We start from the raw sequence: 27,846 nt of genomic DNA on the forward strand, positions 1-27,846 counted from the left end.
GTATGACTTACTGTAATTTTCACAAACATGCGAACTCGATGTCTGCCAGCTGCACCCTGAAAATTGGTTTTTCGCTGTCAATCAAACCTAATCAGTCGGTGCCTTTCATATTTTTGACTGACAGCAGCGAAAAAACAAATTTTAGCGTGCAGCTCACAGACACAGAGTTGGCATGTTTATGAAAATTGCAGTAAAATTACTTAAATATTTTGATAAGGTTTCTTCAGCAATGGTTGTGTGATACAAACTGATATAAATAGATTTATTTTATTTTCATTTTATTTAATTTTTTTAAATATGAAAGTTTATTCAGGAACATGTGAGAGTAGTTCTTAGAGATTAGGAAACCCTTCCCACCTCAAATGATGTCACACAATCTTTGCTTTGAATACCAACCAACCCCGGCTTCTTTTAGTTAAATCAGTGTCACGCAATCCATGTTATATTAGTGTCACGTAAGCTGTCTTAACTTATTACTGTTTGTCTTATTGTTGTATCATTCGTTTTGATGACAGGATTCATGCCGACATTTGGACCCTCCTGGGTGAACCTGTACGGCTCAACACGTGATTACTCGCTGTTTGACGAGCACAACGATCTCAATAATGGATTGGTAAAAATTATCATTCTTTATGTTGCAAAAAATAACTGATAAAGGGTTCGCACAATCACGTGACTATAGTCTTAGAGTGGTTTTCGTGTGAGTGGGAAATGTACGATACTGACCAAAACAACAGTAATACGGGCAATTTAATTGCGCAACATTGTGTTGCATTGTTGCGAGCAGAGCAAAAACTATCTGCGCGCCACAAGATTTCCATTGTTGCACGAAGTACAAACTCCCTCTACTATTTACACCTTAACAACACTTTTAGCGTGAGATATATGTGGATCTCGCAAACCGCAAAAAGATTGATATTGATCAAAACCCTATATTTTCATGACCTCAATTTGTACAATTCCGTGCGTGTCATTGAGAAACACTGCAACTTAGAAGGTTTGTTGTCCATATTTTCTACCAGGGCGAAGGCGTTGCTTTCAGGGGACGTATCTTGATGGCTGTTCATGCCGAGTTTGGTGAATCTGCTTCAGAATCTGGTATTCGTCAAGTAGAAGTTGAGCCAACCCCACCCATCTCTGATGTAAGGAATTAAACATTTGTCACATCTAATGTGAGGGTAGCTTCCTACGTAGACATTCTTAGGGTCTGTCACGCAATGAGAAACGTTGCGCGACATACTAGTAACGGCTACGTAGGAGGCTAACGTGAAAAGGGGAAATTTAATTCATGTCACGCAATGTTTCCCTCCCCACGTTAGAAGAGAAACGTTGCGTCACAGACACTAGTAACGAGGAAGGAATTTAATTAATGTAACACTGGTTTTGTTGACAAGAACTGAACATTTTTCTTTGGGCTATGTTTTTCCCGTGTCAAACCTCCTGGGAATAAGATGTTTTTGTTTCCTTCTCATTCTGTTGATGTACCTTCTGAACCGTTATTGGCCAACGAAAATAACACTCAAGGAAATAACATGAGGACTGAAATAGGACGACATTTACTTCCAAAGAGAATAGGTTCCTTTGCCTTTGAAGCCCCAGGAAATCCCTAAACACATTTTTGTCTTTTGTTCAAAGTCTATGCAGCAAATGTTAAGTTTTTGGGTGAAACAAGGGACGTAAAACCTTTTTCCCCCAAACTCGCTTCAATTCAACTGCTTTGATTTGTCTTTCAGACTGCAGCAGGTAAAGAGGAACATTTCCAGCTGTTCGCCTGTTTCTACGAAGCCAGTATGATCGACAGGAAATGTGGGGACAAGATGATTGGCTTTGAAATGAGCATTGGAAACTGGGGTAATACGATTGACGGACAGCCCATCAATGATGAGGTAAATGAGAACATTTTTAAGAGGATGTCTTGAATTACGATTATACCAATCCTTAGTGTGCGAAGATGATTTGGTGACGATCTGCTGCTGCTGATGTTTCAGTTGAATGATGTTGCGGGTGTTGTAGCAATGTTGTAAGGATGATGATGATGGTAATAGTGGTTGGGATGAGACGAAGATAAAGATAGTAGTGATGGTAGATTATTGGTACGTTGATCAAGAGGGCGAAAGGGAAGGTAGTGCGGTGGTGTGGTGTGGTGTGGTGTGGTGATTTAATAATGAGGATGGTGACAGTGATGGTAGTGTTATGGTGTGGTGATTTAACAAAGAGGATAGTGACAGTGATGGTAATGTTATTGTGTAGTGCCATGTGGAGTGGTGTGGTGTGGTGATTTGATAATGAGGATGGTGACAATGATGGCTGTGTTTTGGTGTGCTGTGGCGTGGTGAGGTGATAATGAGGATGGTGACAGTGATGGTAGTGTTATGGTGAGGTGATGAGGATTAGAACACTTTTCATGAATTTTTTTTTGGCTTCGCAGATCAGTAATGTATGCTTTATTAATCGAGGTCATAAACAGTTATCATGAATAAACAGTTATCATGACATTCTATTAATCCCTCTTAAGGTCGGCGAAGAAGATCGTCGTGATGGTGATAACCCATTCATTCATTCCCTAACCCCTCCCGTCAGACCAGTCACCAACGATCGTACCTACTACCACATCCCTTGGGAAGATTCCAAGCCCTGTACACACATCAAGTTCATGTGGCAAGATCATCGAAGACGTCTGTATAACTCAAATGTACTCCTGAAAATCTGTGAAAGACTGGTGAGTAAGGCTTGTACTTGGGAATTTAGGATGGGAATTTCGCAGTTTCATTTCTACGGGGTGGCCTATTCGTACACTGAAATTCCAAGTGTACCTTATCCACTTGGGTGTAATGTTTTGCCCATTTCAAGCCACGTGTCATTCTCTTGAGATCAATATTCTTTGTTTGAGTTGTATCCATAAATACCTGTATACCTTGGGCGTAATGTTTTCCTGTTTCAGACCACGTGTCATTCTCTTGAGAATAAGAATCTTTGTTTGAGTCGTATCCATATTCAAGTGTCTTCTCATGTGCAACCATTAAACAAAGAAATGATTCTCTAGGGAATCATTTTTTATCGCCTTCTTATGAACCGTTTTTTTCTTCTTCTTTCTTCTTCTTCAATAATGCTTTATTGTTATTCTACATGACATCACATTATTTAATAATAAAGGTAAAGAAATAATAAATGAACAAACACACACACAAAGAAAAGAGAATTACAATACTATGGAAATCACTAGAGTGGTAAAACATCCGTTGGAATGCACGTCTCGTGGCGGTAGATTTATGTACCACGTGATGAGATTTTTGTGTACCACGTGAGGATAAAACTGTCTGGAGTGAGTAGCCGTAGCGCGTGTTGCAGTCATAAAAAGAAATACCGGTCTTGTCGAAAATATTCAGTTTGAACAGATTAACTTAGTGCATGTAGTCCAGATAATCGTGACAATAGTTCAAGTTTGCAATAGTGAACTTATCTTTAACGTTTCTGCTTGATCATCCGCTTTGAAGCCCATTTTTCTATCGAACGCTACTACAATGGCATGCTCTCAAACATGGTCCCGTGGTACACAAAAATCTCATCACGTGGTACATAAATCTACCGCCGCGAGACGTGCATTCCAACGGATGTTTTACCACTCTAGTGATTTCCATAGTACTGGGTCTCTGCTAATACTATATTAAGGTCATTGTTTTTTTTTCAAAACTATAAAAATCGTTTAAATGCTCAAAGTCCGTTTTATCCCAAATATTTTTGGATTTTATCATATTTTCTAGAGTAAAAGGCCAACCGAGATTTCCTTTTATTTCCTTTTATATTCTTATGAACCGTGTTGATTCCATTCCCTCTACCAGACTGTGTGTACAATATCATATCGATAAGATACTGGCTTGTTTTATATTCAGGAGGATGGATTGACAGACTGCATGGAAAGGGTGAAAATGGACCTGCCGAATACCTTCCGATGGCTGAGCCGAGTACTTTCCGAACTCACCAATGGTTGCAAGTAAGTTGTAAAAATGTTTCATTTTCATTGTCATTCATGATTCCCTTGAGAAGGCTTGGAAACGTATCGTACAATTTTGGTGGATGTCAATCAAGGCGTTTCCATGACATTTCATAGGCACGTGGCCTTGAAAACTTTGGTTTTTTTTCGACGATGTCATGGAAACACTTTGATTGACGTCTACCAAAATCCTATTTCGTCGCGACGGCAAATTGTACGATTTCGCGCGTGATTGAAAAGCGCTGAAATTGTTTTTACTGATCCTCTTAACGACGTCACGGATGCTATTTTATCTAGCCAATACCTGAACCTGATCAAGTCCATGCCAACAGCATCCCATGTGGGACGAACCAAACTAGACCAAGAAAGACTCAAGCTCTGCCAGTACGAAGTGGAGTCTGTGTGTTCATCAGCCCAAGAACTCAAAGCCAGCACCAAAGATGACTCACACATCAAAGAAAATTTGAAAGCCGCCAACGCTCTTTTACAGAGACTTTTGAACATCGCTGTAGAGGTAAGAAGGACTAATGCTACACTGTGCATAAGATACTTTGCTTTTGAATGGCTTGACATTATTCTGTTCAGTTTTAAAATGTTCCTCCCTAAAATATTCAACAACAAAAAACATAAAAAATTGATTTCACGGCGGACAAGGGCAGTTTTTTTTGCATGGCAAAAGATGTTATTTCCACAAGGAGAAAAAGTCGAAAAACACGTGGACCTTTAACTCCGCACTAACCAACTGCCAGCTGAGCGGTGAACGCGGCGCGCAAAGCATGAGTGGACAAAATGACTGGCCCTAAACATGTTTGAAGCTTGAAAGAACAAAGCAGACGTGGCGGTAAAGTGAATTCTTTTTTTCTATATTTCTGCTTCTTGTAGGCATGTATATTATATTTTAGTCAAAAGAAAACAGAAAAATACTCAAAAATTGGGTTAAAGTAGGCTGAGAATGAGGACAAGCGGCAAAACAGCTAAACACGCTGTGATTGGCTAAAGCAAAATTCACCGCTCAGCTGGTGAGCCACGACTGCTCCTGTGGTTGGGATAAAGTGGTTGGGTGGAAAGAGTGTGCCTGCGCCTATGGTTGGGTTGAGGTAGTGGGATGGAAAGAGTGCATACTAATAGCTTTTTCTTGTTCTTCGTTAGCCTCAGGACACCATCCCTGACGTGTTTATTTGGATGCTTTGTGGTGGCAAGCGAGTTGCCTATTCAAGGATCCCTGCACAGAACATCGTTTATTCTCTGGTAGAAGAAGAGAGAGGAAAGGACTCTGGAAGAATGCAGACGGTGTTCCTCAGGGTAGGCGACACCAAAACATAATATGAAATACAGTAAAGTCCTGTTAACTCAAACCTTGGATATCATAAACTTTAGGTCGCGTCCCATTGATTCGTGTCACTTAACATTTTATATAGAGAGGATATGATCTTTGAGTAGTGATAACGAGACTTCACTGTTACTTGAATGTGAATTGAATGTGCTCTCTTGCTCTCTTCTTACCAGTTTATAGGGTTTCTCTCTGCGAATCGTTTCACGAATGTTACAGGGGCAATGAATTTGGGGACGAATGACCCTTCGGGATGCCTGGGGAGGGGTTGGGGGCTCGGGGACAGGGGAAAAGGGAGGGGAAGGGGGAGGGTCTCTCTCCTCTCCCCTCCACTTCCCCCCAAAAGAGCCTGAAATGGACATTAAGAATTGTCCACACGTATCCGTTTTTGCATGAAAACGAAAACTCTTTAATCCATTATAGATATTTTTCCGTCCACACATACCGTTTTCAGATCGTTTTTACCCGTCCACACGTATCCTCAAAATGCGACTCGAGAACTCATTAGCATCATAGAGCATGCGCTCATCATAAATATGGCTTGTTCTGAGACTGGTTCCAATAACGTGACTTCAGCATTTTCAAAATGTCCGTTTTCGGTGTCGGATACGTGTGGACGGAAGGCCAATCCGCAAAGAAAAAGTTGCGTTTTCATAAAAAAACAGATATGTGTGGACGGGGTCTTATTTAATAGACGATTCGTTCTTCGGGACAAGACAATAGGCCGTCTTATCTTATGCAAAAAACATCCAGGATAATTCTTCTCGGGAGTCATTGCAAGGGGTCTTTACCAAATACCACTGTTTTAGAGGCATAAATATAGTAAGCTCATCATGGCATTTTTGTTGTTGGGATTAGTTGCCAGGTAAGCGAGGGGATGGACCAAAAGGATGGGCCATTCAAGCCAAGCTCAACATCATGATATGGCTGGGCCTTCACAAACACAAGAAAGACTACCTCAAAGATGCTCCCAAAGGATATCAGACAGTAAGTACAGTCAGAAGCTGTTGGTACAGTCTGCAATCTTTCAGTTTGTTCAGTAAGGGACCGCTCATTTTTTTAAGGGCGGGGGGGGGGGGGGGGGGGGCACGTAAAAAAATGGCATTTAAGGGGGGCACCCCCAAAACAATTAACTAAATATAAAATTTATAAAATAATTTATCCTGTTGTAATAGGGGGTCCACATAAACATTTTTTGCTCGCAATCCACAACATCTCACCAGCCGTACATGCCCGTAAGAAAATGAACGATCCCGAAGCGCATTCTTAGTAAAATTCTGTCCCTTTTTTCATCGAGAAATTAGCGAAAAAATATTACCCCTGGGTTTCCGTGGAAGCGAGGCTAAGGGCTCTGTACAGTAAAATAGACCTCTTTGCCTCAATTTAATGTCAAACTGCTTGTACTGTATAATTTTGTGTTATTATGTAGTTTTCTTTTAAGTTAATGGTTTCTGACTTTGATATTTCCTCTCTTCAGCCCAAAAATGCGCACAAGTTGATGGCGCCTCCTCCGAACCATCTCATCTACACAGGTATGATTAGCTTACTAGTGGCTGTATCTAACTAGCATTTCCATTGAAGGTTTGTCGCTAATTCAACCTGTTTTTTAATCTGAACATCAAAAAATGACTCGGACAAATTATATATTACAAGATTATCAGTATAGTTTAATTTATTAACCCAAATAACCCATTTTTTAACAGAAAAACAGAAGTTCATCCTACGTGCGCATACTTACCAAGCACGAAGTCTGATCGGCAGCGACGCCTCTGGTTTATCAGACGCTTTTGGTCGAGTTATCTTCACACATCTCGTCAGTGACACGCGGGTTATCTGGGAGACTCGAAGCCCTACCTGGGACCAGACACTGATATTCCAGGAAGTGGTATTGTGGGGAGACGTGAACGAAATCGCAGTCAATCCACCTACTATTGTGATTGAGATCTTTGATAAAGATATTGGGGTGAGTTTAATACTAACCACGTCCTTGAAAGGTAGCTACTATGCGTTACCCAGCACACTAAATTCAAATTTTATCTGTATGGGTTAGCCGTTAGATCATCCCTGAGTTTGTCTCAGGTTCAATCTGTGAGTTTGCCGTGCCCTGACTTTGATCAGCCCAGAGGTTGTTTCAGGGTTTGTTCTGTGAGTTAACCGTGCCCTGACTTAGATCAGCCCAGAGGTTGTTTCAGGGTTCTATCTGTGAGTTAACCGTGCCCTGACTTAGATCAGCCCAGAGGTTGTTTCAGGGTTTGTTCTGTTAGTTATATCCATGCTCTGACACAACCCAGAGGTTATTTTAGGGCTCGATAAAATTGATTTTTTGGGGAATTACCAAAGTTCTGATGAACAGAAAGACTCGCATTATGGTTGAAATCATCAGCTTTCACAAAAAATCAGGTTGAGGATGGGCCATACATTTTTTCAAAATTTCAATTCACAAATTTCCATTAGCTCTCCATGACCGCGAACGTTCCGCTAATTCAGTATTCATATTTGTGTTGGTGTAGGGAGACTCAGAGTTCATTGGTCGTGCTCTTGCTCGTCCCATCGTCAAGATGGCCTGTGAACCGTACGAGAAACCTTTCTTTCCTCCTGCCCTGGAATGGTTTCAAGTCTGTCGTGGAGAAGAAAATGCTGGTGAACTATTGGCTGCCTTTGAACTGCTACAGGTAGAAAAAACCTCTGTGTTTGACCAACGAAGCATATCTCGGAAGTGGGCTATTCCTCTCAGGGGTCTGCTAAGGGGTCTATTCAAAGTGACCCATTTCAAAGGGGTCTATTCAAAGTGACCCATTTCAAGGGGTTCTATTCAAAGTGGCCCATTTCAAAGGGGTCTATTCAAAGTGGCCCATTTCAAAGGGGTCTATTCAAAGTGACCCATTTCAAGGGGTTCTATTCAAAGTGGCCCATTTCAAAGGGGTCTATTCAAAGTGGCCCATTTCAAAGGGGTCTATTCAAAGTGGCCCATTTCAAAGGGGTCTATTCAAAGTGGCCCATTTCAAAGGGGTCTATTCAAAGTGGCCCATTTCAAAGGGGTCTTCAAATTGACCCAGTTGCTGAATTACAATAACACTGGCTAACCACCTACTTCGGGTTAACGTGGAATTGCTTATCTGACTAACCTGTTATCGCTGAAGTTGATATAAAGTATAAATGTGAGAATGAATGATTGACTGATGTATTGTTATTTTGTCTGTTTTTCTTAGGTTACAGGTGGTACGTGTTTCCTTCCTGCAGAAATCGAGCCAATCAACACTCCAGACGGTCCTATTACTCCAGTACCAGTAGGAATACGTCCAGTCATGAAAAAACACAGAATAGAGGTATTAACGCTATAATTATACACCTTATGAGACTTGATTTATTATTTATTCCATTATTTCGCTCTTTCCTAAGAAGTTCATTTCATCCATCCATTCATTCCATCTTATTCCTTTCACGCATATCTAGATTTTCCTCACCATCTAGTGTATTTGGGGGGGGGGGGGGGGGGGGGAAGGGGGTGGGGTGGAGCGGATTGGGTTGGGGGAGGGGTGTCAAATAATCGTGATGTCTATTAAGATAGCTTATCATGAAACGTTCATTGTTTTTTTCTTAGGTTTCAGCGAGGTATTATTCCCAAGTCAATACATACCTACGAATTATTAACCAGTCAAAGTTCATAGATAAACCTATTAAACCGCTCCTATATATTACTAGATACATAAGCCGGTCCCACACGGCTTACTGCCTCATCTATCTAGTACTACTTTTTCGTGGGATTGCCAGCTCACTAGATACACCGTGTTGACGAGGCCCAATACAGGCCGAAACAGCTGTCCACGGTTTCTAGTTGAGCTGGCTCATTTTTTACGCGACTTGAAGTCGTGAAAGGCTTGTATGACACTCTTCTTCAGTCTTTTTATCTACAAGGCTCGTAATTTACCTATTACGCATGTTCTTACTATATATTACTAGATAAGCAGGTGGTTTGAAGTATAATCGATTGTGTTTCAGGTTCTTTTCTGGGGAGTACGTGAGATGAAGCGTATCAACCTGACCACAGTAGATCGACCCCAGGTCGATATTGACCTGGCTGGTCATGTCATCCAGTCTACTGTCATCGCTAATGCAAAGAAGAACCCTAACTTCCAGAATCCTGTTTGCTTCTTTGATGTGGTAAGATGTTCACGGATTTGTCCACCAAGATGGATTCTATGGAATCATTCATTATTTATCATTTTATTGCCCTTTTGACCATATAACTTTGCGTTAATCGCCCAGGAACTCCCCGAGAACGAGAGGTACTGTCCACCCTTGACAATCCGCGTGCGTGACTGCCGAACGTTTGGTCGATTCACGTTGGTCGGCACACACGTGCTCAACTCCCTTCATCGTTACCTCCAGTCTGGGGAAAAAGAAAAAGAAAAGCTTGAAATTGCTGGTGAGAAAAAGTTGTGTTTTGAATTATATTTTAAACCTTTTTGACACCCTAAAACAATCTCTGGGCTGATTAAATAAAGTCTGGTCCTAACTAACTCACAGATCGAATTAGAATTTAGCATATCAGGTTATGGAAGGAAAAGAAGAGGGAAGAAAACCCTAGAACCTGAAGTTAAAACCCTCGAAGCAGGGGAGAGACCTAACAAACCTATACTCACATTTAATGCCGATATTGGCAAATTGAACGACCCGAGACCCCAGGGGTGACACCGCTACACCACCCTAAAGTCATATAAAAATCAACGGTTTGAACTTTTAAGAACATCTTGTTGTGTTGCCCATTTTACAGAGACTATTGCTAATGGACCATCAAGACCCAACTCGCCATCAGGAGATGTTGCTTTAGAAATTGAGGAACTTCCTCCAATGGATATCGAAAGCATTGAGCTACTGGTATGTTAAATAGACCCTTTTCTCAAGGTTGCTTGCGCATCCAACTTGGCGGGCCACAAATTTGATAATGCGCATGTGCAAAATAGCCAGAATTTGGCTTCTGGTCATTGGAATTTTCCAGAGCCCATTTATTTCGTCGAGCATGCGCAGTAAGAAATAAAGGCTCTGGGTACGTGATTGAACAGAAAAACGCAAATTCAGTAAAATTGAGAAGCCAGTTTTATAATTGAAGAGGAGAATAATCAATTTTATAAATTCTTCAAAGCCCATCCTATTAAGAACAAGGGGCATTTATAAAGACCTCAGTACATGACCAGGGGACCAGGATGACTATTACAAAGGTTTTACCAGGAATCCGAGGAAAAGAGGGTTGCTTACTGAAGATAATACTGAGAAATTTAAGTAAAATGAGGGTAGCTAGCCCCCCCCCCTCCCCCCCACTCACCACCTAACCACTCACCACTCACCGCCCTGACTTTGAAATGGTTTTCTTAACAGGAGAAGAAAAAGAAAAGCGAAGGAGACAAGGAAAAAGACAAGAATGAAGAAGATGGAGATTCGCTGGATTGGTGGTCGCGTTACTACGAGACTATAAAGGACCAGGAACGATCAGAAAAAGATGAAAACAAACCTGCCTCTCACAGCAAGAAGAAACCAAAGAAAGAAGAAGAATCAGAAGAAGAGAAAAGAAGGAAGGCTATCCCAAGAATTACCGTGAGTTGATTTTTTTTTATTCCAAGTTCTATTCACGTGCAGTTGTCGTAGAGACAGGTTTTGATTTTTTGATAAACCAATGAAAGAGTTACTAGAGGGTCCTGAAGGGGGGGTTCTTAAGTCCCTTTCCCCAGCCCCCATTTTGTTCAAATCCCATAGTCCCAGCCTATGTTTTGCTCAAATCTTAATCTCATTCCCGTTTTTTGATGGTTCTTTGTTTGTGAATCTCATTCCCAGTGCATAAAATCCAGCCCCAAAAAGGCGAATCCAAGCTCCCATTTAACCCCTTCAGTACCCTCTTACTATAGATGGGATCACCAATCTAAACTTTGAAATATGAAATCTTGAGAAAAATGGCGATGAAGAAACACTCTTTCATAATACTTATCGGTGTGTCTGTAGATTTTCAAGCGCGAACTGGAAGACATGCATGACTTCAATGGGTTCAATGACTGGCTTCACTCATTCCCACTATTCCGTGGCAAGAAAACGAGTGAAGATGATGACGATGATCACAGGATTGTTGGGAAATTCAAGGTAAGGGCGTACGAAACACTCATTGCCTGAAAATTTTGATTTTTATCTAACTTATAAGATGCAGAAAGAACGTTGCATATTAGTTGGTATTAAGTGGAAGTCATGTCGTAGGGTTAAACGAACGATAAAATTTTTCGAAGTTAGAAAAAGGCTGGGTCGCTGGGTCGAGTTGCATTGCAGCGCATTGTTGGACTGTTTTAGGGAACATATTTCCATGATGGCGTCTATTTTATCCCCTAGAACTGTCCCATAATGCACTGCAATGCCGACTCAACCCAGTTTTCCCCTCAACCTCGGAATGGCTAATTAGCTTGTGTGTGCTGTATCGATACTGTGATGCATAGATGCGCTGGATGGAATCAAAGAAGCATTCTGTTTGTATTAAAAGTTTGTTTGCATTAAACGTGTATCGAGTATCAAGCATTTTCTCTTGACTGTTTTAGGGTTCTCTCAAAGTCTGGAAGTATCCTCTACCAGAGCATGTGGAAATGGATCCTATCGTTGGAACCTTCCTCAAGTTGCCCAGCAACGAACCAGTCAATGTTCTCGTCAGGGTCTACGTCGTCAAGGTAACAAAGAAACAGAAAACTATCGAATTTGAGGTCTGACTCGAGTCTGGTCAGAAATTTTTCAAATAAAAACCCCTTTCAAATTTCAAAAATCACTTCATAATTTGAGAAGCATTAAAGCCAAATTGACTCTAGTCACTGAAAGAAAAAGACCCTTTTACCTTTGGCTTAATGTTTTCCCATTTTACACAACGTGTCATTCTCTTGAGAACGAGATTCTTTGTTTGGTTGTCTCCATATTTATGTGTCTTCTCATGCACAACCATTAAACAAAGAAATGATACTCTAGGGAATACGTGGCCTGAAATGGGAAAACATTACGCCCAATGTAAAGAGGTCTATTTGCGATCTGTTGCTGCCGTTCTTCATTGTCAGTAGTCAGTACAGCTGTCTTATCACATGGAGGACTGAGAAAACTATAGAAATACTAACATATAGAAAACTAACTTATATATGAGACTACACGTTTGGGGTCTGACGCTCCCCTAGCTTTGAATCTCCTGCTGCGCTTTTTATTCGTGTGCATATTTGATTCAAATGTCTTATTTATTTTTGTTATTCCCTACAGGCGCTCAACCTCCATCCATCGGACGTGAACGGCAAAGCCGATCCTTATCTTCAAGTCAACCTTGGCAAACACAAAGTACGCGACCGTGACAACTACGTGTCTAAGCAGCTCAATCCTAGCTTTGGAAGGTAACTAGATCTCATCGATTTTATTATAGTTGTCGGAATAAATTAAAGTAAGAGAAACTTTATCATCATCATCATCATCATCATCATCATCATCATCATCATTATTACGAACATCATCATCATCATTATTATTTATCATTATTTATCTGGTCTCAAACGAGGCTAGACGCGTACAAATGAGTCTGTAGTCAGAGGTGTCAGCGGTATTTAAGAATTATTAAGTATTTTTCTCTCGCTACCAAAAGTTATAATAATAATAATAAGATTAATATAAAGTGCTTATAAAGCGCATTCTATTACCTCAATGCGTCAAGAGATTAGTTGATCCTAAACTTTACGATTGTGTTTCAGATGCTTCGAGTTTGAGGCCATCATTCCCATGGACTCCATGCTGACAGTAGGAGTCTATGATTGGGATCTTGTTGGCAGCGACGATCTGATTGGTGAAACAAAGGTCGATTTGGAAAATCGCTTCTACAGCAAGCACCGGGCTACCTGTGGTTTACAAGACGCCTACGCCACGTATGTGTATATGTCTGGTTATTCCCATTTATAGTAACAAATTTCGAACCCCGGATATCTCGAAATTTCCGTGGACTGTTACTACAAAATATACCCTGGATATCTCGGATCCCCGATATTCCCTATTTGTTCCCTGTTCCCCTGGAGGTTCGACTAGATACGGGACTCCGACATTTATCTTAAGCTAAATATATGAATTATGTGCGACTTGTGCCAAATTGGACTTTATATTTCTTCAAAGATTTGGGTTCAACAAATGGCGTGATCCACTAAGACCCACGCAGATTCTTGCCAAGATTACAAAGGAAGAGGGTCTTGACGGACCTCATTACTCGACTGGAAGGGTTCGATTGGACAACAAGACCTTTGTTGCTCCTTCACAGATCCTCGAAGAAAGTGGTACGTACAGCGCAACCAAGTGAATACTCTTTATGGTCATGAATTTGGCACCCAGATTTATAGATTTAGATTTATCGAAACCTCAAAAGAAAATAGATCTCTTTACCTTGGGCGTAATGTTTACCCATTTCAGACAATTTGTCATTCTCTTGGGAATAAGATTCTTTGTTTGAGTTGTATCCATATTTATGTGTCTTCTCATGCACAACCGTTAAACAAAGAAATGATATTCTAGGGATTGGGTCAATTATTGTGGTGCATATGACGTCATAGCCGCCATGCTGGTTGACTTTAGCGTCCCAAATCCGACTCTGAAATAATTTCGTCTTTGACAGGCCATTATAAGCAGTCTGACGAACCCGTAGCTCTAAAATGCCTCAAGAATTTCCACACTTTGAAGAGAGGCTTCCACTTGGTACCTGAACACGTCGAGACAAGATCACTTTTCAACCCCGAGAAACCAGGAGTCGAACAGGTAAACTTTTGAGACAACAATTATTTTCATATTTTGTGTTCAATGTTCTTTGGTCAATTAGTCATTCCAAATTTGAGGGGGAAAAACTGGGTCGAGTTGGCATCGCAGTGCATCCTGGGGCTGTTTTAGTGGACGCCTATCTTAGTAACTCTTGACCATACCAAGTTACAGCACAAAAAGCAATCAAAAAATAATTCAATATAACTCAACAAAAGTTAGAGCTGCTGCATCCAACTATTCGACTACCTATTTCATTATCTTAAGGGATATGTTGAATGTAATGCCAATTCAAATTTCTTTTTTGTTTCATTCAGGGTAAGCTCGAGATGTGGGTTGATATGTTCCCGATGGACATGCCCTCTCCAGGAGCACCAGTCGAAATCACTCCAAGAAAACCAACGAGGTAAGGAGCACTATATCTACCAATCACAAAGCGCCATACAGGTCATGTGATCTGTGATCTGCCAATCAAAAAAGTAGTCATAGGTGACGAATCATGCGACTAACTATCTACCAATCACAAACAGCCACAAAGGTCATGTGATCTGCCTATCATCAAGGGCGGATCCAGGGGGGGGGGGGGGACAAAGGGGGGCTGAAGCCCCCTTCAGCAGGAAAAAAAACCCTGAAGAATTATTTGCTTTTTTATTGTTTTCCGTTGTGTTGACGGAAGAAACTCAATTAGCCCCCCCCCCCCCTAAACTCAAGAAGCCCCCCTCTAAAATTTTGGCTGGATCCGCCCTTGATAATTTTAAATTTTCTCAGTTATACTGCCGCAGCATTTTCGCACAAGGATTGCCAGGTATACCGTAACACTAAAATACTTTACTTTGATTTAGTTACGAGTTGAGAGTGGTCATCTGGAACACAGAAGACGTTCTACTAGACGAAGCCAATCTTATCACAGGAGAAAAGTGTTCTGATATCTTCATCAAAGGGTATGCAGAGATCTCATCTCGCTTGGTGTTGCTTAGCAGAACGCTCTCTGGAGTTATTTGCTGCTTCTTTAGTAGTTGTTCTCGCAGTTGTACATGCATTGCAATCGTGTTATAGAGGCTTTGCACAAAGCTGTGTTATTGCCTCCGGCACCTGATGGTGCAAAGCCTCTATTGCAGGCTTTTGTGTTATGCATGCAAAATCGTTTGGCACCTCAATCTCGTGAAAGCATTTTTCTGTGTTGGGTACCCTTTGCTGTGTATTTATAGATGCTGTGCAACTGCATTAGTCTTTTTATCACTAAATCTTTGTCCTCTGTTAAGGTGGCTCGAGGGACTCAAAGAAGACAAGCAACAGACAGATGTCCATTACAGGTACGAACCAACCATTCACGTTAACACCCACACTAGCTTATTTGATCACATTTCATCTTTCTGTACTGTGGACCACTCGTAATGTAGGTGGACGTACGATGGAGGAATTTGTTTTGGTCGATCGTTATTTAAACTACCAACCAAAACTCTATTGACAATCCAATAAAGCAAACCACATTTACATAACAATGGCAATGTTTATAAACATTACATCTACCTAGTAGTTTAAAAAATGGCTAGCATATTTTCTACCATAGTTAATGGAGCGGAATGGTTGGGAAACCTATTGTTCTATGTTTTTGTTTGACTTTATCAATTGTTATATGACGTTGACCGTGCACAGAGAAGGAAAAGTTGCTCCGTTTTTTCATAGTACATTCGGGATTATAGGAGTAGCTTTCCTTAAAAAAACGTCTAAAGATATAATAGTTATTATTTGTTAATTGATCATATATGATTAAGATTAATTGTTTATTGAAAATGAAATCGCCTTTTTTCATGCTTTCTTACTTATCGTCAGTAGTAACTTAACTGTATCTGCGCGGAAATATTTATCCGCATAGTTTGTGGTCATCGAATAAAAGTTTTCACTGGCAAAAATACTATACATTAAAATAATAAGGAAATGAGTATCTTTAGCCATACTTGCTTTGGTTCATTGTGCACGGTCAGTATTACGTGATGATGATACGGTTCTACCTCAAACGCAAACAATAGCTTTGTTCTATGGAGTTTCCAAACCATTCCGCTCCATTAAGTATGTTTCTACCGACTTTTAAACTCATTGTTCGACAGAGGTTTATTTGACAAACATGTGAAGCTGAGATATACGGAGGGTTCAGGAACAACTTAGAGCGGGCTGGGATATTCGGAGGGCTAGTGGAAAAACCACGGGATCACTAATTTTTATGCAGGGAAATAGTGAAAGGGGCTTATAATTGAGGCAACTATACATGTCTTTCTTGTATTAACAGGTCTCTCACTGGAGAAGGGAACTTCAACTGGAGGTTCATCTTCCCATTCCAGTACCAAAAAGCCGAAGAAAGAATCGTCATTACACGAAAGGTAAACAAGTTTAGTATTAGATATATTAGAGGTATTCGATTATTAAAGCCAAAATGTTGTCATTCAAATTTGTTTTCCATCTTCATTGTTTTACCTGAATGGAATTACTCCAGTTTCAAATTCTCTGTGGTTCAGGGCTAGCCAGAGCAACAGAGACATTTGTGTGTGTGTGTGCGTGTAGAATATCCACGTGTTCCAGTGCAATGATGAAGTTGTGCTTTCTTTACTTTACTTTTCTACACTGAAATGAGGCTAGCCCTGAGTAAATGAGCCTGTAATAAAGAAACACAGCGGTATTCTTCGAATTCGAAAACAGACTTATTTTGTAGCCATATTGGATGGATAAACAAAAAGAATCTCATTCTCAGGAATTTTTCTATTTCAAATCCCCCCACTTTTTTTTCTGAAACTGAAACTTTCAACGCAAATATCCTTTTGCTTATAATTTCTCTCAGGCGAGTTTCTTCTCATGGGATGAGTCTGAAGAGAAAGTACCTGCTCGACTCCATCTTCAAGTGTGGGATGCTGATGCCTTCTCTGCTGATGATTTCATTGGTTAGTTCTACTTTTGTATTTTGAATGCGCATGCGCGATTTGGACCCTGAGTATACACTGGTTTAATACTCAATCAGAAAAAAATATTTAAATCGAGGTTACTGTGTAGTTTCACACGGTTATTCAAATAGACCTTTCCTGAATTTGCATGAGTGACACAAATATTTCGTTTTGGCAAGAAATAATAGATAATACTTACGGCCAGGGCTTGGTCGTACGCAGCCTGGATAGCGCTATCCGGCGGATAAATCCTTATCCAGTGGATAAGTCGATGCTGTTTTCCAATAAATTTACCCACTGGATAAGATTTATCCGTTGGATAGCGCTATCCAGGCTTCGTACAACCGGGCCCTGGCCGTGAGTTTATCTGAAATACCTGCTGCTCTGTCTTCTGACGACCCTCTGACCGTTTATCTTGTGTTATTTCAGGTGATCTGTGTCTGGATCTAACGCGCATGCCCAGAGGAGCTAAGACTGCTAAGTCATGCACCCTGGATCTGATGAAACAGGATGGCAGTATTCCCCAAGTGTCATTCTTCAAGATGAAACACATGAAAGGATTCTGGCCGTTCATCGTCAACACAGACGAGGAAGTTGCTGAACTTGCAGTAAGTAAAACTCCTCGCTAAAGAGGCTTTGCACCGTCACGTGATAGCAGCCATGACAGGAGGCAGGAACAATTGAATCTGATTTAATCTAATTTACATGAGAAAGAATTCTCGTATCCTCACTGGACCCTGAAGATGACTTTTCGAAACAGTCTTTCTCAACTCTACACTCACCTGGACCATTACACTTCACAACAAACTGTCAATCACCACCAACAACAGTCTTTCTCAAGACTACACTCACCCGGACGATCACATTACACAACAAACTTAAACACCTGGGTTCAAACCATTTACTCTTACTTGAAAGTACAAAAGCTCGATAACAACTAACTCGAATAGAACGATTTTCGAATGAGTGGGAAACGATGCGACAAATCTGTAGCTTTGTCGTATCTTAACGCAGCTGTAACTAAGCGTTGTGGTTGGATGAATTACTAGAACTTAATGGGAAGCCATTTTAATGCTACGGCATGTGATACCGGGTATGTGCTGTAAGTGATTACCGTACGTTTCCCACTTATGCAATAACCATTTTTATGGGAAGCCTTGCCGCTTCTAAATCTGGGATCTTTTGCATGTATATTCTCATATTGTGTATTTATTTTAAAGGGAAAAGTGGAAGCAGAACTGGAGTTGCTGACTCAGGAAGAAGCCGAGAAGAAACCCGCTGGACGGGCACGAGAAGATCCGCAGGCTCTTGAGAAGCCAAAGTAAGGAACCAATCTTGAAGTTTTAGAAATGTCAGAGTTTGGAATTTGGACGCTGGGAAGTGGGATTTGTAAAAAAATGGGTGGGAAAAGGGATTGGCACCCCGTCCTCCCACGGAACTCTCTTTTGTCTTCACTCTGATGGGTAAAATAATCAGACGGTATGTTTCTATTTATCGCGTAGTCGTCCTGATGCCACCTTCATGTGGATGATGAATCCCCTCAAGTCTCTCAAGTACATGTTGTGGAACAACTACAAGATGTGCTTGCTCAAGTTCCTGGTCATCGGTCTTCTCGTTGCTCTCATGGGACTCTTCTTCTACTCTATGCCGGTTAGTAGTATTAGTAGTATTGTACAATACATCCAACTAGCTTTACTAGTCATGGGATGCCTTGAGATACGTGGTTGCTTGGTATCAATGATCTGACCGAGTCTCATTACCAACCTATGATGATATGCAAACACTGCCCGTCATGTGCTATCAACCATACAGTATCCCAGGCTTGGTATAAATCAGCTGAATGAATCTCATGCATCTCATTACCAGCCTATAATGACAGGCAAACACTGCCCGTCATGTGCTATCAACCATACAGTATCCCAGGCTTGGTATCAATCAGCTGAATGAATCTCATGCATCTCATTACCAGCCTATAATGACATGCAAACACTGCCCGTCATGTGCTATCAACCATACAGTATCCTAGGCTTGGTATCAATCAGCTGAATGAATCTTATGAATCTCATTACCAGCCTATAATGACATGCAAACACTGCCCGTCATGTGCTATCAACCATACAGTATCCTAGGCTTGGTATCAATCAGCTGAATGAATCTCATGAATCTCATTACCGTCCTATGATAACGTGCAAACACTGCCCGTCATGTGCTATCAACCATACAGTATCCTAGGCTTGGTATCAATCAGCTGAATGAATCTTATAAATCTCATTAATTAACGGCCTGTAATGACTGGCAAACACTGCCAATCATATGACTGCATGAATGTCATTGCCAGGGCAAACACTGCCCCCCCTCCCCCATGCTCAATCATCCATCTACATGTTAACTTACTTACTACTTTTGAAGATTCCATACTAGGGTCGAAATGACGTCAGGTGATAGCAAATAATTTACTTGTTTATATTTTTATTTTCCAGGGCTACACGGTCAAGAAAATCTTCGGGGCTTGAACCCCAGTCATCTTCTCAGTCTCCTCAACCAACAATTCTTTATTTAATTCGCTATATGCAGGGCATATATTTATTTAAGATAACCAAAAACAATGGGAAATAATTTCTCAAAGGGACAAAATCTAACTAACACATCGTATCCTTAACTGACTTAAATCCATTGATTGGGTGTCTTATGTCCGCCATAATTTTGTCGTTTGAATCGAAAAATAATTTCAAGTTAACGCATCGTGCTCCACACAGTCGCTATAAGCTTAATATTATATATCACATATATATATATATATATCAGAGTTATTTTTTTACGTCAGTAAAAGTTTTCGTTTTGTATTTTCAGTTTTATAGCTAAGTTTATTATCGGTTAATTTTCGTAAATGTTTTTTTTTAATCAAAAAATTGTTGGCCGTTTTTTTTACATCAAAAGAATTGTCAAGGGTCTGTTTCTGTTTTTATTGGTCTTTCTTTAAGAAATATTTATTTCACAGATCTGATTGGCTGAATAACCGTGACGTCACGACTGCTTCGGTGCTATCCCATAGTGCCTTCTGGTCGTTCAACGCAAAAGCTATTTCCCTCCAGCGCAGTAAGGTCGCTATGATTAACTCGGAAAGATATTAAGAGTATAATGATGCTTTTAAAGCATTGATGCTTTCTCCGTTAAAGATACAAAATTATATATTGTGATTCTAAAGGTGATCAAATTATCAAATTATAAACCTCAAGAGAGGTGGGAGTTTTTTGTAGATTTGGGTCGTATTGCAACTTCTAGGGGAATCTAATACCACGCTGCACAGTTAGAAGTTAGAACCGATTTCATTACGACACGCGACTTGTCGTATACGTCAAAAAAAAATATTCCGAAACTATTGCCTATCTATTGGTCGGGTTTTGACCAATAAAATATCAGCTTTTTGTTGCAAACTTTTCTTCCTTTCTACTTGCAGAATGCCGAGTAAGTGTAGAGGTATAGCAGCTAAATCATTCTAGAATATACTCTTTGGATTTTAATTGATGGTGCTTGGGTCACAGAAATATTTTGAGTGATCCCATTGATCTTAAAACTCCAATCTACTTCTAATAAACTATCAATTCCTATTAATATAATTTGAATATAATCGTGGGATACTCGTTTCAGCTTGTGAAGTGTTTAGTTGCTACAAAACGTTGTGCGTTCGAAGCAAAGAAAAAATCCTCAAATTTGTTCTCCAAATTTTTATTTGTTTTTTATATATTTCAGTTGACAAATGAGCGGCAGAAAGCATGAGTAACAGATCCTTTTTATAATTGTAATAATCATATGCAAAAAAGCACTTAGCCTCTCTTATGTGCATGGAAAATGTGCAATATTGTTTCATTGCGTCATTGCAAGGCTTGGTATTTTGCAGATGAATAGCACATTTATTCAAAGGGTCCGTGGGAGTGTGCTGATACGATGTATATACAAGGAAAACGAGATGTACTCAATGAGTTGTACATAGAAAGAGCCTGAAACGAGTATTGGTTAATAATCAATTAATTATTAATTGATTGGTTAATATTGGTTAATAATCCTGTAAGACTGGGGACTCGAACAATTGGGTAACATATACGACCATCATTGGATATAACGTGGGGTCAATTCAATAGTCTTAGTGGTAGTCTTTCAAGTTATCAATGTTTGGTTGGCTATCCCTGGGAATAGAAATCAAGTCCTGAAGCAGAATTGTTGCATTTGATTCTAGTTATTCCTAACTCTTTTTTTCACTGATTATTCTCAAAGATCTTTTCACTCCATGCTTATCATCGTCGGTCAAAAGTAATGAATCTGTGAAGCAGTGGTCTTAATTTCAAAAGTTAATACCAGCGTTTCATGGATTTCTTGGGATTTCTTTCGCTTAGGGATAATTGAACAGGTTACCCAGAGTTCATCTAACTTAGTATTAATAACAGTTATAAACGTAGAAAAAGGTTACCATATGCTGTGAGAACAAATAAAGTGAATTCAAGGGAATTTTAGGTTGTTTGATTTGAAATGGGAATGCATTACGCCCAAGGTAAAGAAGTCTGTTATCCAACCATCCAGTTTTGCCGGCCCCGAGGACAGAGTAGAAAAACGACAAGGCTGCTACTTTCGCAAGTTTTCTCTATCTCTCATTCATGCTAAAAAACGTTTAGTGTTCCATTCGTGTCTCTCATGCTTTAAACTTTTCACAAAAATCTGCTATCCTCGAGGTTATTCTACTTCGAGGTATTAGCGAAAATGTTAGTTTTGTGCTGATCAAAATATCATCTCTGTCAACGTTCAGGCCGTTATATCTAAATACGCATTCCCTCTATATAGAGGGGAAGGGAATTTTTTTTTAAATCGCTAAAATGGTTAAATCACTACTAAAGAACTAGAATGACGTAAACAACACTTCATGTGAGTAAATATTAGCTTTTGTTTATTTTATTTCTAATTTTTTTCGTTAAATTACATTCAGCTCTCAAATCTTGTATGGGCTTCCTGTGCCATGACTTCATTGTAGGCTGGATCAGTGCTGTTATCCAATAATTTCATCCACAAAAGATTTATCCTTCGGATAGGGCTATCCACCCTTCTTACAAACGGGCCCTGAAGCAGTGGCTGAAAAGTGCGAGATTCCACAAAATCAGTTAATTAGGTTTGTGACGGATTTAATGGAATTTGTCATCAGTTAGTGACGTAAAACCACAGGGTGACCAGTGACGGATGAATGTTTTGATTCGTCTTTAATTTGATTTCGTGTCGTAAAACCACCCGGCAAACCATGGTGTTGCTGCTTTACTAGTATTACTTTATTATATACTACATATCTGATATACTCTGTAGGGAAAGAAATTTCTGCGGACAGATTGACATGCATGGTCAGTCAATGTATAATACAAATTTGAATAAAAGAGAAATTTCCCGATCATTCTAGTGTTGGGACTCCGAACGTACTTTAGGGGTGATAGCTGAGGCAAGACTCAAGACCCTCACATTTATATTTCCATTTATTCAACGGTAGTTACTGAGTTATTGAACCAATTAATTCAATGCAATTAATTCATAGTTTTCCTGTTTTGCGCGCTTTTTTGTTAACATGTATTCACTAGAGCGCGCGACACCTTACTGTGCAAAGTAACAAAGAAAACAATCACCCAATCAATAAAAACAATTTACTTTGCATATTGTTACAGGATAAATATCTAATATTTAAATTATGCATTCTAATATAGAATATCTTTATTTAGATGAATTTTTTGAAGTACATTAATTTGTTACTTCTTATTTTCCTACAATTTTTGATTTCGTGAATATGACTCTTATTATTATTACTAGTGCAGTGAACTTTATATAACCTATCGACTTGTCATAGATGATTAATTTTCTAATATTATAAACTTTGAAGAAAGTAAATTATTTGTCTTAAAAGTAACTGGAGCTTTTAAAAGTTTTGGAGCTATTTTGCTTCTTTAGCGCCAACTACAAATCGGCCTTTACATCAGAATAATCCTACTTTTTGCTATGCGAAAACAATTTTCTGCTTTACAGTAATATAATGTTCGTTAGAGTGTGAATTCGAAGGCAAATATAGGCAGCCTATGAAGGGCGCCAGAGCTCGATTGGCGCACGACCAACGCGTGAGACAAAAAATATTTACAAGATAAAAATTACTCATAAATTAGGAAATTTTCTACAATTTTTTCTTATTGTGTTGCAATATTCAAATAAAATTTGGATTTTAGTGATGACTACATTAATCCAGTAAATCCGTTTCAATAATATGTTTGTTTGGTCACCCATGCATTGCTTGCTGCACAGTTTGATTTCTCTATGAATGTAAAATATTACTATCATTGGTGGTCTTTGATTGCATGACTTGTGCATTCAAAGTTTTGATTTCTGTTTTACATGACTCTACTATTAATGTCACTAATGGCATTCTCGGATCTTCATGTTTAGCTTGTAACGGCCATGAATTGAATTCTCAGCATCATGATCATCTCTGCTGCAACTTTCGTTAAACTTGAGTGCAAATTTTTTGAATCGAATTCAATTTGATTACGTTAGCGGCCTTATCTTCCAGACCCACCAACGTGGATTGAGAACTAATACAATAATTCTGAACATCGTAAATGTCGACATCACTACCACGAAGCTGACGTTGATTGCATTCCACTCAGACATGCTATGCACGAATGCTGCATACATTGCAACTGACAGGATATTGCCTGTCAAAAGTCCATAATAGATAATCTTCCTTGCACTGACTTCGCCAAATGCAATCCCACACAAAAGAAACGTTACCTGAGAAAATAAAAAGTGTTATTTCAGTCGTGCAAGATGATAAACAAAGCTTAGTTATATAAACAGTCTGACAGATGATTCGAATTCGTATAAACCATGCTTGCCAAGATGCACGTACTTGTCAATTGGCACTAGTATTTAATATCGTATTCTTAAGAAATATAAGCAAGAGAAACACTTCTCTAAGCTGTAATCAATTCTGAGGACTTCATACTTAATTAGTGTAATAACGAGTGAAATTTAAAAGGATCGCGTTGGCATGAACAGTGATTGAGCTACGTCAAGTAAAAATGCATGAATCTAGCAAAGTGGGAATTTAAAGGCCTAAGATATTTGATTTTCGAGCATCTAGCAGCATCTGTGCTTCCAGTTTGGCTTAAAATAGGCAAAAGAAACAGTAAACATGAAATTTAATATGCGATGTCGAAAATCTCTTGAATTACGCCTACTTATAGTGGTTTCCCTTGGACCCCCATCGACACCTAATCCGAACGGAATCATCTTTCAACGCTTTCACCTAATTCACAGATAATATATCAAGCCAGAGTTAAGTGCTACGGGGGCAATGAAAGGTCATTAAAGACATGTTAAAGGGGCTGGAAAAAAGATGGACAATTTGGATAGAAAAACAGCAGCATTAGTGAGTACTGTACAGTGCAAGCGTTTTTACCTGCATAATAAGAAGGCTGCCAAAAAGACGCAACATCCATTCAGCAAGTTCATTGATTCGTTTGTCATCCGCTGGCAGCATCTCCTTTAAAACCCGCTCGCTCAAAGCCAAATAAGCAACTGCCAGGACAGCTAAGAGAGTGATTTCCAGAATACTAACAAATGACCATGAAATACGAAATCTTCTGGGGAACACGGTGCATGGGAAGATGTCCCCGATAAATCGCGAAGGTTGTTGAACCTCGTATCTTAATGGCCACCCTCGGTATGATTCGCCTGACCCCGATGTCCGCGGACTATAGCCATTTCTCGTCGAAGTCATTATTTCGTATTTTAGTGCGATGTAGTCTCAATATACACACACACACCTCTCTTTACACATACATGCATATATTGTTTATACTCGTTCATCTACTACTCCATGTTCACGGTCAAGGAGACTAGCACTAGTGATGTCACAACATGGCGGACGAATCGTCACAAAATGAAAGCAAACTTTTCACAATTTGTCCAATTTCCCCCTCAAAATAACTCAAAAACAAAAGCGTTTCTGTGTCATTAAGGGTTATTGTTGTGTAGTGCTTTCCTAATGTTGTAGATATAAGGGATAGGAGTCGTTTTTAGCGGTGTTCTTGTTGAAACATGTCGTCTCATTACGTTCAGCTGTGTGCAAATCCTCTAAAGTTTGATCCTGTCAGTAAAGAAAACAGTGTGTTCTTTGACGAAGCTAACAAACAGGTATTCCTCTTTTATCTATTTTAAAGCTAATAACATCAATAGATATTATTCATTAATCTTTGTTTGTATAATTTTCTGCAGTAAGTTTAGATATGAATTGTAGCTTATGTCGAAATCTAACATTGTCTTTTGTTTTTATTTATATAAAAGGTTTTCGCTGTAAATCGAGTGGAAAACATTACCCATGTCGTAGTCAAAGGACCAGACTTAGAGACAAAGATCTTTTTTGAGTAAGGAATACTGAAAAAATATTAATTAGATTTATTGATAATGCTGTACAAAGTTTGTACAAAGTACATTCAAGTTTTGTTCTTGTTTTTAAAATTTCCTGCTCCCTGTTTTTAATGGGGCCGGGGGGATGCTGCTAATCCAAGTGCATATTCAGAGGGTCCTAGGGTGGTAGTTAATTGTTATTGTTCAGTTGGCTGTGGGGGATAGCAGGGAAGGGGTGTGCAGGAGGTAGGGAAGGATTATTCAAAATAAAGGAAAGTAATTTTCCATTAGAAAACCTGGATGTACCTTTCCAAGCTATTCATAACTCAAGTTATAATTGATGGGTTGCAAGCATTTCCAAGAGAGTTAAAGGAAAAATCATGAACATCATTGTGGTGCCATTAACAATGGATGCTAACAAGAAATCTTTTGTTAAATTGCACCAGCGCTCCCCCGAAATGCCGCAATGACCTAACATGCAATTGAAGAATAGTGGTGTTTAACCAGGTGATATTGAGAACAACTGTAACAGGCTATTGATGTTTTTTTAAGTGTTCCAGATTCAGGTCATGTACACTCTATTAAATTCTCATATGATCAAAAGATTCTGGCAATTCAGAGGTCACCAAAGACAGTGGTAAATAAATATATGAAATATTTATATTAATAGTATGTATTGGTTAGAAAGCACACTGGTCATTAAAAACTATGCTGTACTGTATTTAGTGATTGTAGCATGGTTGTTGCTCATGCCTTTCCTGTATGCATGCAACTTACTTTGGGCTTTGCCATGTGCATAATGGAGGGGGAGGGGGAGGGGGAGGAAGAGAGGTTAAATCTAAATCTACGAAGCTTTTCGCTGTTGTTTCACAGCATGGGTCAATCACAACAGAGCTAGGCTCCAAACTAGATGAAAGCCCAAAGATTGAATTAGAATTTAGGAGTTGATTTTTGAGGAGGGAAGAAAACTGGAGAACCCGGAGAAAAACCCTCAAAGCACAGGAGAGAACCAACAAACAACTCTACTCACATACAACATCAAGATCAGCAGGACTCAAACTCGGGCCATTGGTGAGAGGCGGTGCATTAGCAGAGCACGCCACTGGTGCTTCCCAGGTCAAACATAGTCAAACATAATAATTGCTTATTATCATTTATTATTGTGATATTTCCTATTCACTTTTCAGTTTTCAATAAATATTTCTATCTTTCATATTCAATGCAATTAAATAATTCCATTTAACTTTATTTGTACAAATTCATGATACTCATTGCCATTCATACTTTATTTGTGTAAAGGATTTTATTAATTTTGCTGATGGGATTGATAGTCAACAGTATCACCAAGCATGCAAGGTAAATAGACTACGTCCTGGTTTACAAACTTCTTTTTTATTTCATTCATAAAATAGGTAGGGTTTGAGAGTTCTGGGTTTCACTTTCCAGTTTTTATTCACAGTTTTTAGTCTCATTTCGGTTACGACAACCATTTGATTTTATAATTTTGTAGTTTAACAAATAATTTTACTCAATAAACAGCAGTTTGCAATCAGTTCTCATCCATCCATCTCATCCCTGTTTTCCTATTTTAGACTATTTATTATTCCCTTCATCACACCTTTTTTCCTCAACTGGTCTATGGCACACATCACATAATACATTGTATATTACGTATTCATGTGTGAATGGATTCTTTCAATTCAGGGCAAGTCAGCTCATGTTATTGGATTTAATTGGACAAACTTGAATGAAATAGTATTTATAACAAACCAAGGATTAGAGTTTTATCAGGTACCAGTATGACTGCTTGATATGATAAGCTTTTGTAACCCCTCTATATTACTACCCAGCAGTGCTACTGACACCTCTACCCTCAGTGCTACTGACCCCCTCTACCCTCAGTGTTACCGACCCCTTTACCCTCAGTCCTGCTGACCTCTCTACACTCAGTGCTACCAACACCTCTACACTCCCGGGGGGTACTCTTGCCTGTTTAGGGTAGGGATGTGCTGCTGAGCCCTCTGAAACCTGACCCTCTTCCAGAGTAAAATTGCTGAAATTTATACCCTGTTCCAGAGCAAGATCGCTGAAATTGGTACCCTGTTCCGGTATTGCGAAAATGGATACCCTGTTCCAGAGAAGGGAGGGCGTGATTTTTTATACCCTGTTCCAGAGTAGAATTGCTGAAAACCATACTCTGTTTGGCGGCACATACCCATATAGCCAATATAGGGGAGTACGGGAGTACCCCCCCCCCCCCCGGGTCTACACTCAGTGCTACTTATCCCTCTACCCACAGTGCTACTGACCCCTCTACCATTAATGCTGATTTATGATTATGATGCCTTCTTAGACGATGTTGCAGTTGACAAAGATGATAA

The 27,846-nt window shown here is 39.6% G+C and overlaps 3 protein-coding genes across 8 annotated transcripts in view; 2 read left to right on the top strand and 1 right to left on the bottom strand.

Annotated features, from left to right (window-relative positions):
* Positions 1-21,544, top strand: part of LOC116303876 (otoferlin) — a 43,613-nt gene extending 22,069 nt beyond the window's left edge. For all 6 annotated transcript variants that reach the window (XM_089033229.1, XM_089033230.1, XM_089033231.1 and 3 more), the window contains 31 exons: positions 516-613; positions 1,023-1,142; positions 1,734-1,886; positions 2,516-2,719; positions 3,891-3,991; positions 4,289-4,505; positions 5,141-5,293; positions 6,180-6,308; positions 6,799-6,853; positions 7,025-7,284; positions 7,832-7,993; positions 8,531-8,647; positions 9,321-9,482; positions 9,588-9,747; positions 10,096-10,199; positions 10,698-10,913; positions 11,316-11,450; positions 11,894-12,019; positions 12,588-12,715; positions 13,067-13,237; positions 13,479-13,636; positions 13,972-14,111; positions 14,426-14,514; positions 14,951-15,049; positions 15,371-15,421; positions 16,396-16,486; positions 16,942-17,041; positions 17,471-17,649; positions 18,262-18,362; positions 18,544-18,691; positions 19,522-21,544. In XM_089033229.1, the coding sequence (XP_088889355.1) occupies positions 516-613; positions 1,023-1,142; positions 1,734-1,886; positions 2,516-2,719; positions 3,891-3,991; positions 4,289-4,505; positions 5,141-5,293; positions 6,180-6,308; positions 6,799-6,853; positions 7,025-7,284; positions 7,832-7,993; positions 8,531-8,647; positions 9,321-9,482; positions 9,588-9,747; positions 10,096-10,199; positions 10,698-10,913; positions 11,316-11,450; positions 11,894-12,019; positions 12,588-12,715; positions 13,067-13,237; positions 13,479-13,636; positions 13,972-14,111; positions 14,426-14,514; positions 14,951-15,049; positions 15,371-15,421; positions 16,396-16,486; positions 16,942-17,041; positions 17,471-17,649; positions 18,262-18,362; positions 18,544-18,691; positions 19,522-19,554 (4,160 nt within the window). In that variant the 3' untranslated portion in view covers positions 19,555-21,544. The remainder of the gene's footprint in view (positions 1-515; positions 614-1,022; positions 1,143-1,733; positions 1,887-2,515; positions 2,720-3,890; positions 3,992-4,288; positions 4,506-5,140; positions 5,294-6,179; positions 6,309-6,798; positions 6,854-7,024; positions 7,285-7,831; positions 7,994-8,530; positions 8,648-9,320; positions 9,483-9,587; positions 9,748-10,095; positions 10,200-10,697; positions 10,914-11,315; positions 11,451-11,893; positions 12,020-12,587; positions 12,716-13,066; positions 13,238-13,478; positions 13,637-13,971; positions 14,112-14,425; positions 14,515-14,950; positions 15,050-15,370; positions 15,422-16,395; positions 16,487-16,941; positions 17,042-17,470; positions 17,650-18,261; positions 18,363-18,543; positions 18,692-19,521) is intronic.
* Positions 21,545-22,530: 986 nt separating this feature from the next.
* Positions 22,531-24,924, bottom strand: LOC116303880 (uncharacterized). The gene is made up of 2 exons (XM_031713489.2): positions 24,516-24,924; positions 22,531-23,845 (listed from the first exon to the last, which is right to left on the bottom strand). The coding sequence occupies exons 1-2, from the start codon at positions 24,834-24,836 to the stop codon at positions 23,600-23,602; spliced, it is 567 nt and encodes a 188-aa protein (XP_031569349.1). The 5' UTR covers positions 24,837-24,924; the 3' UTR covers positions 22,531-23,599.
* A 16-nt stretch (positions 24,925-24,940) lies between these two features.
* LOC116303881 (regulator of MON1-CCZ1 complex) overlaps positions 24,941-27,846 on the top strand; it is a 15,600-nt gene continuing 12,694 nt past the window's right edge. Inside the window, exons 1-5 of the mRNA XM_089033242.1 lie at positions 24,941-25,252; positions 25,403-25,482; positions 26,018-26,102; positions 26,765-26,821; positions 27,170-27,256. Coding sequence (XP_088889368.1) covers positions 25,157-25,252; positions 25,403-25,482; positions 26,018-26,102; positions 26,765-26,821; positions 27,170-27,256 — 405 coding nt within the window. The 5' untranslated portion in view covers positions 24,941-25,156. The remainder of the gene's footprint in view (positions 25,253-25,402; positions 25,483-26,017; positions 26,103-26,764; positions 26,822-27,169; positions 27,257-27,846) is intronic.

This window comes from Actinia tenebrosa, unplaced genomic scaffold, assembly GCF_029948245.1.
Source record: "Actinia tenebrosa isolate PJP-AT-01 unplaced genomic scaffold, QUT_ActTen_1.0 PGA_scaffold1__47_contigs__length_23844297, whole genome shotgun sequence".
NCBI lineage: Eukaryota > Metazoa > Cnidaria > Anthozoa > Actiniaria > Actiniidae > Actinia > Actinia tenebrosa.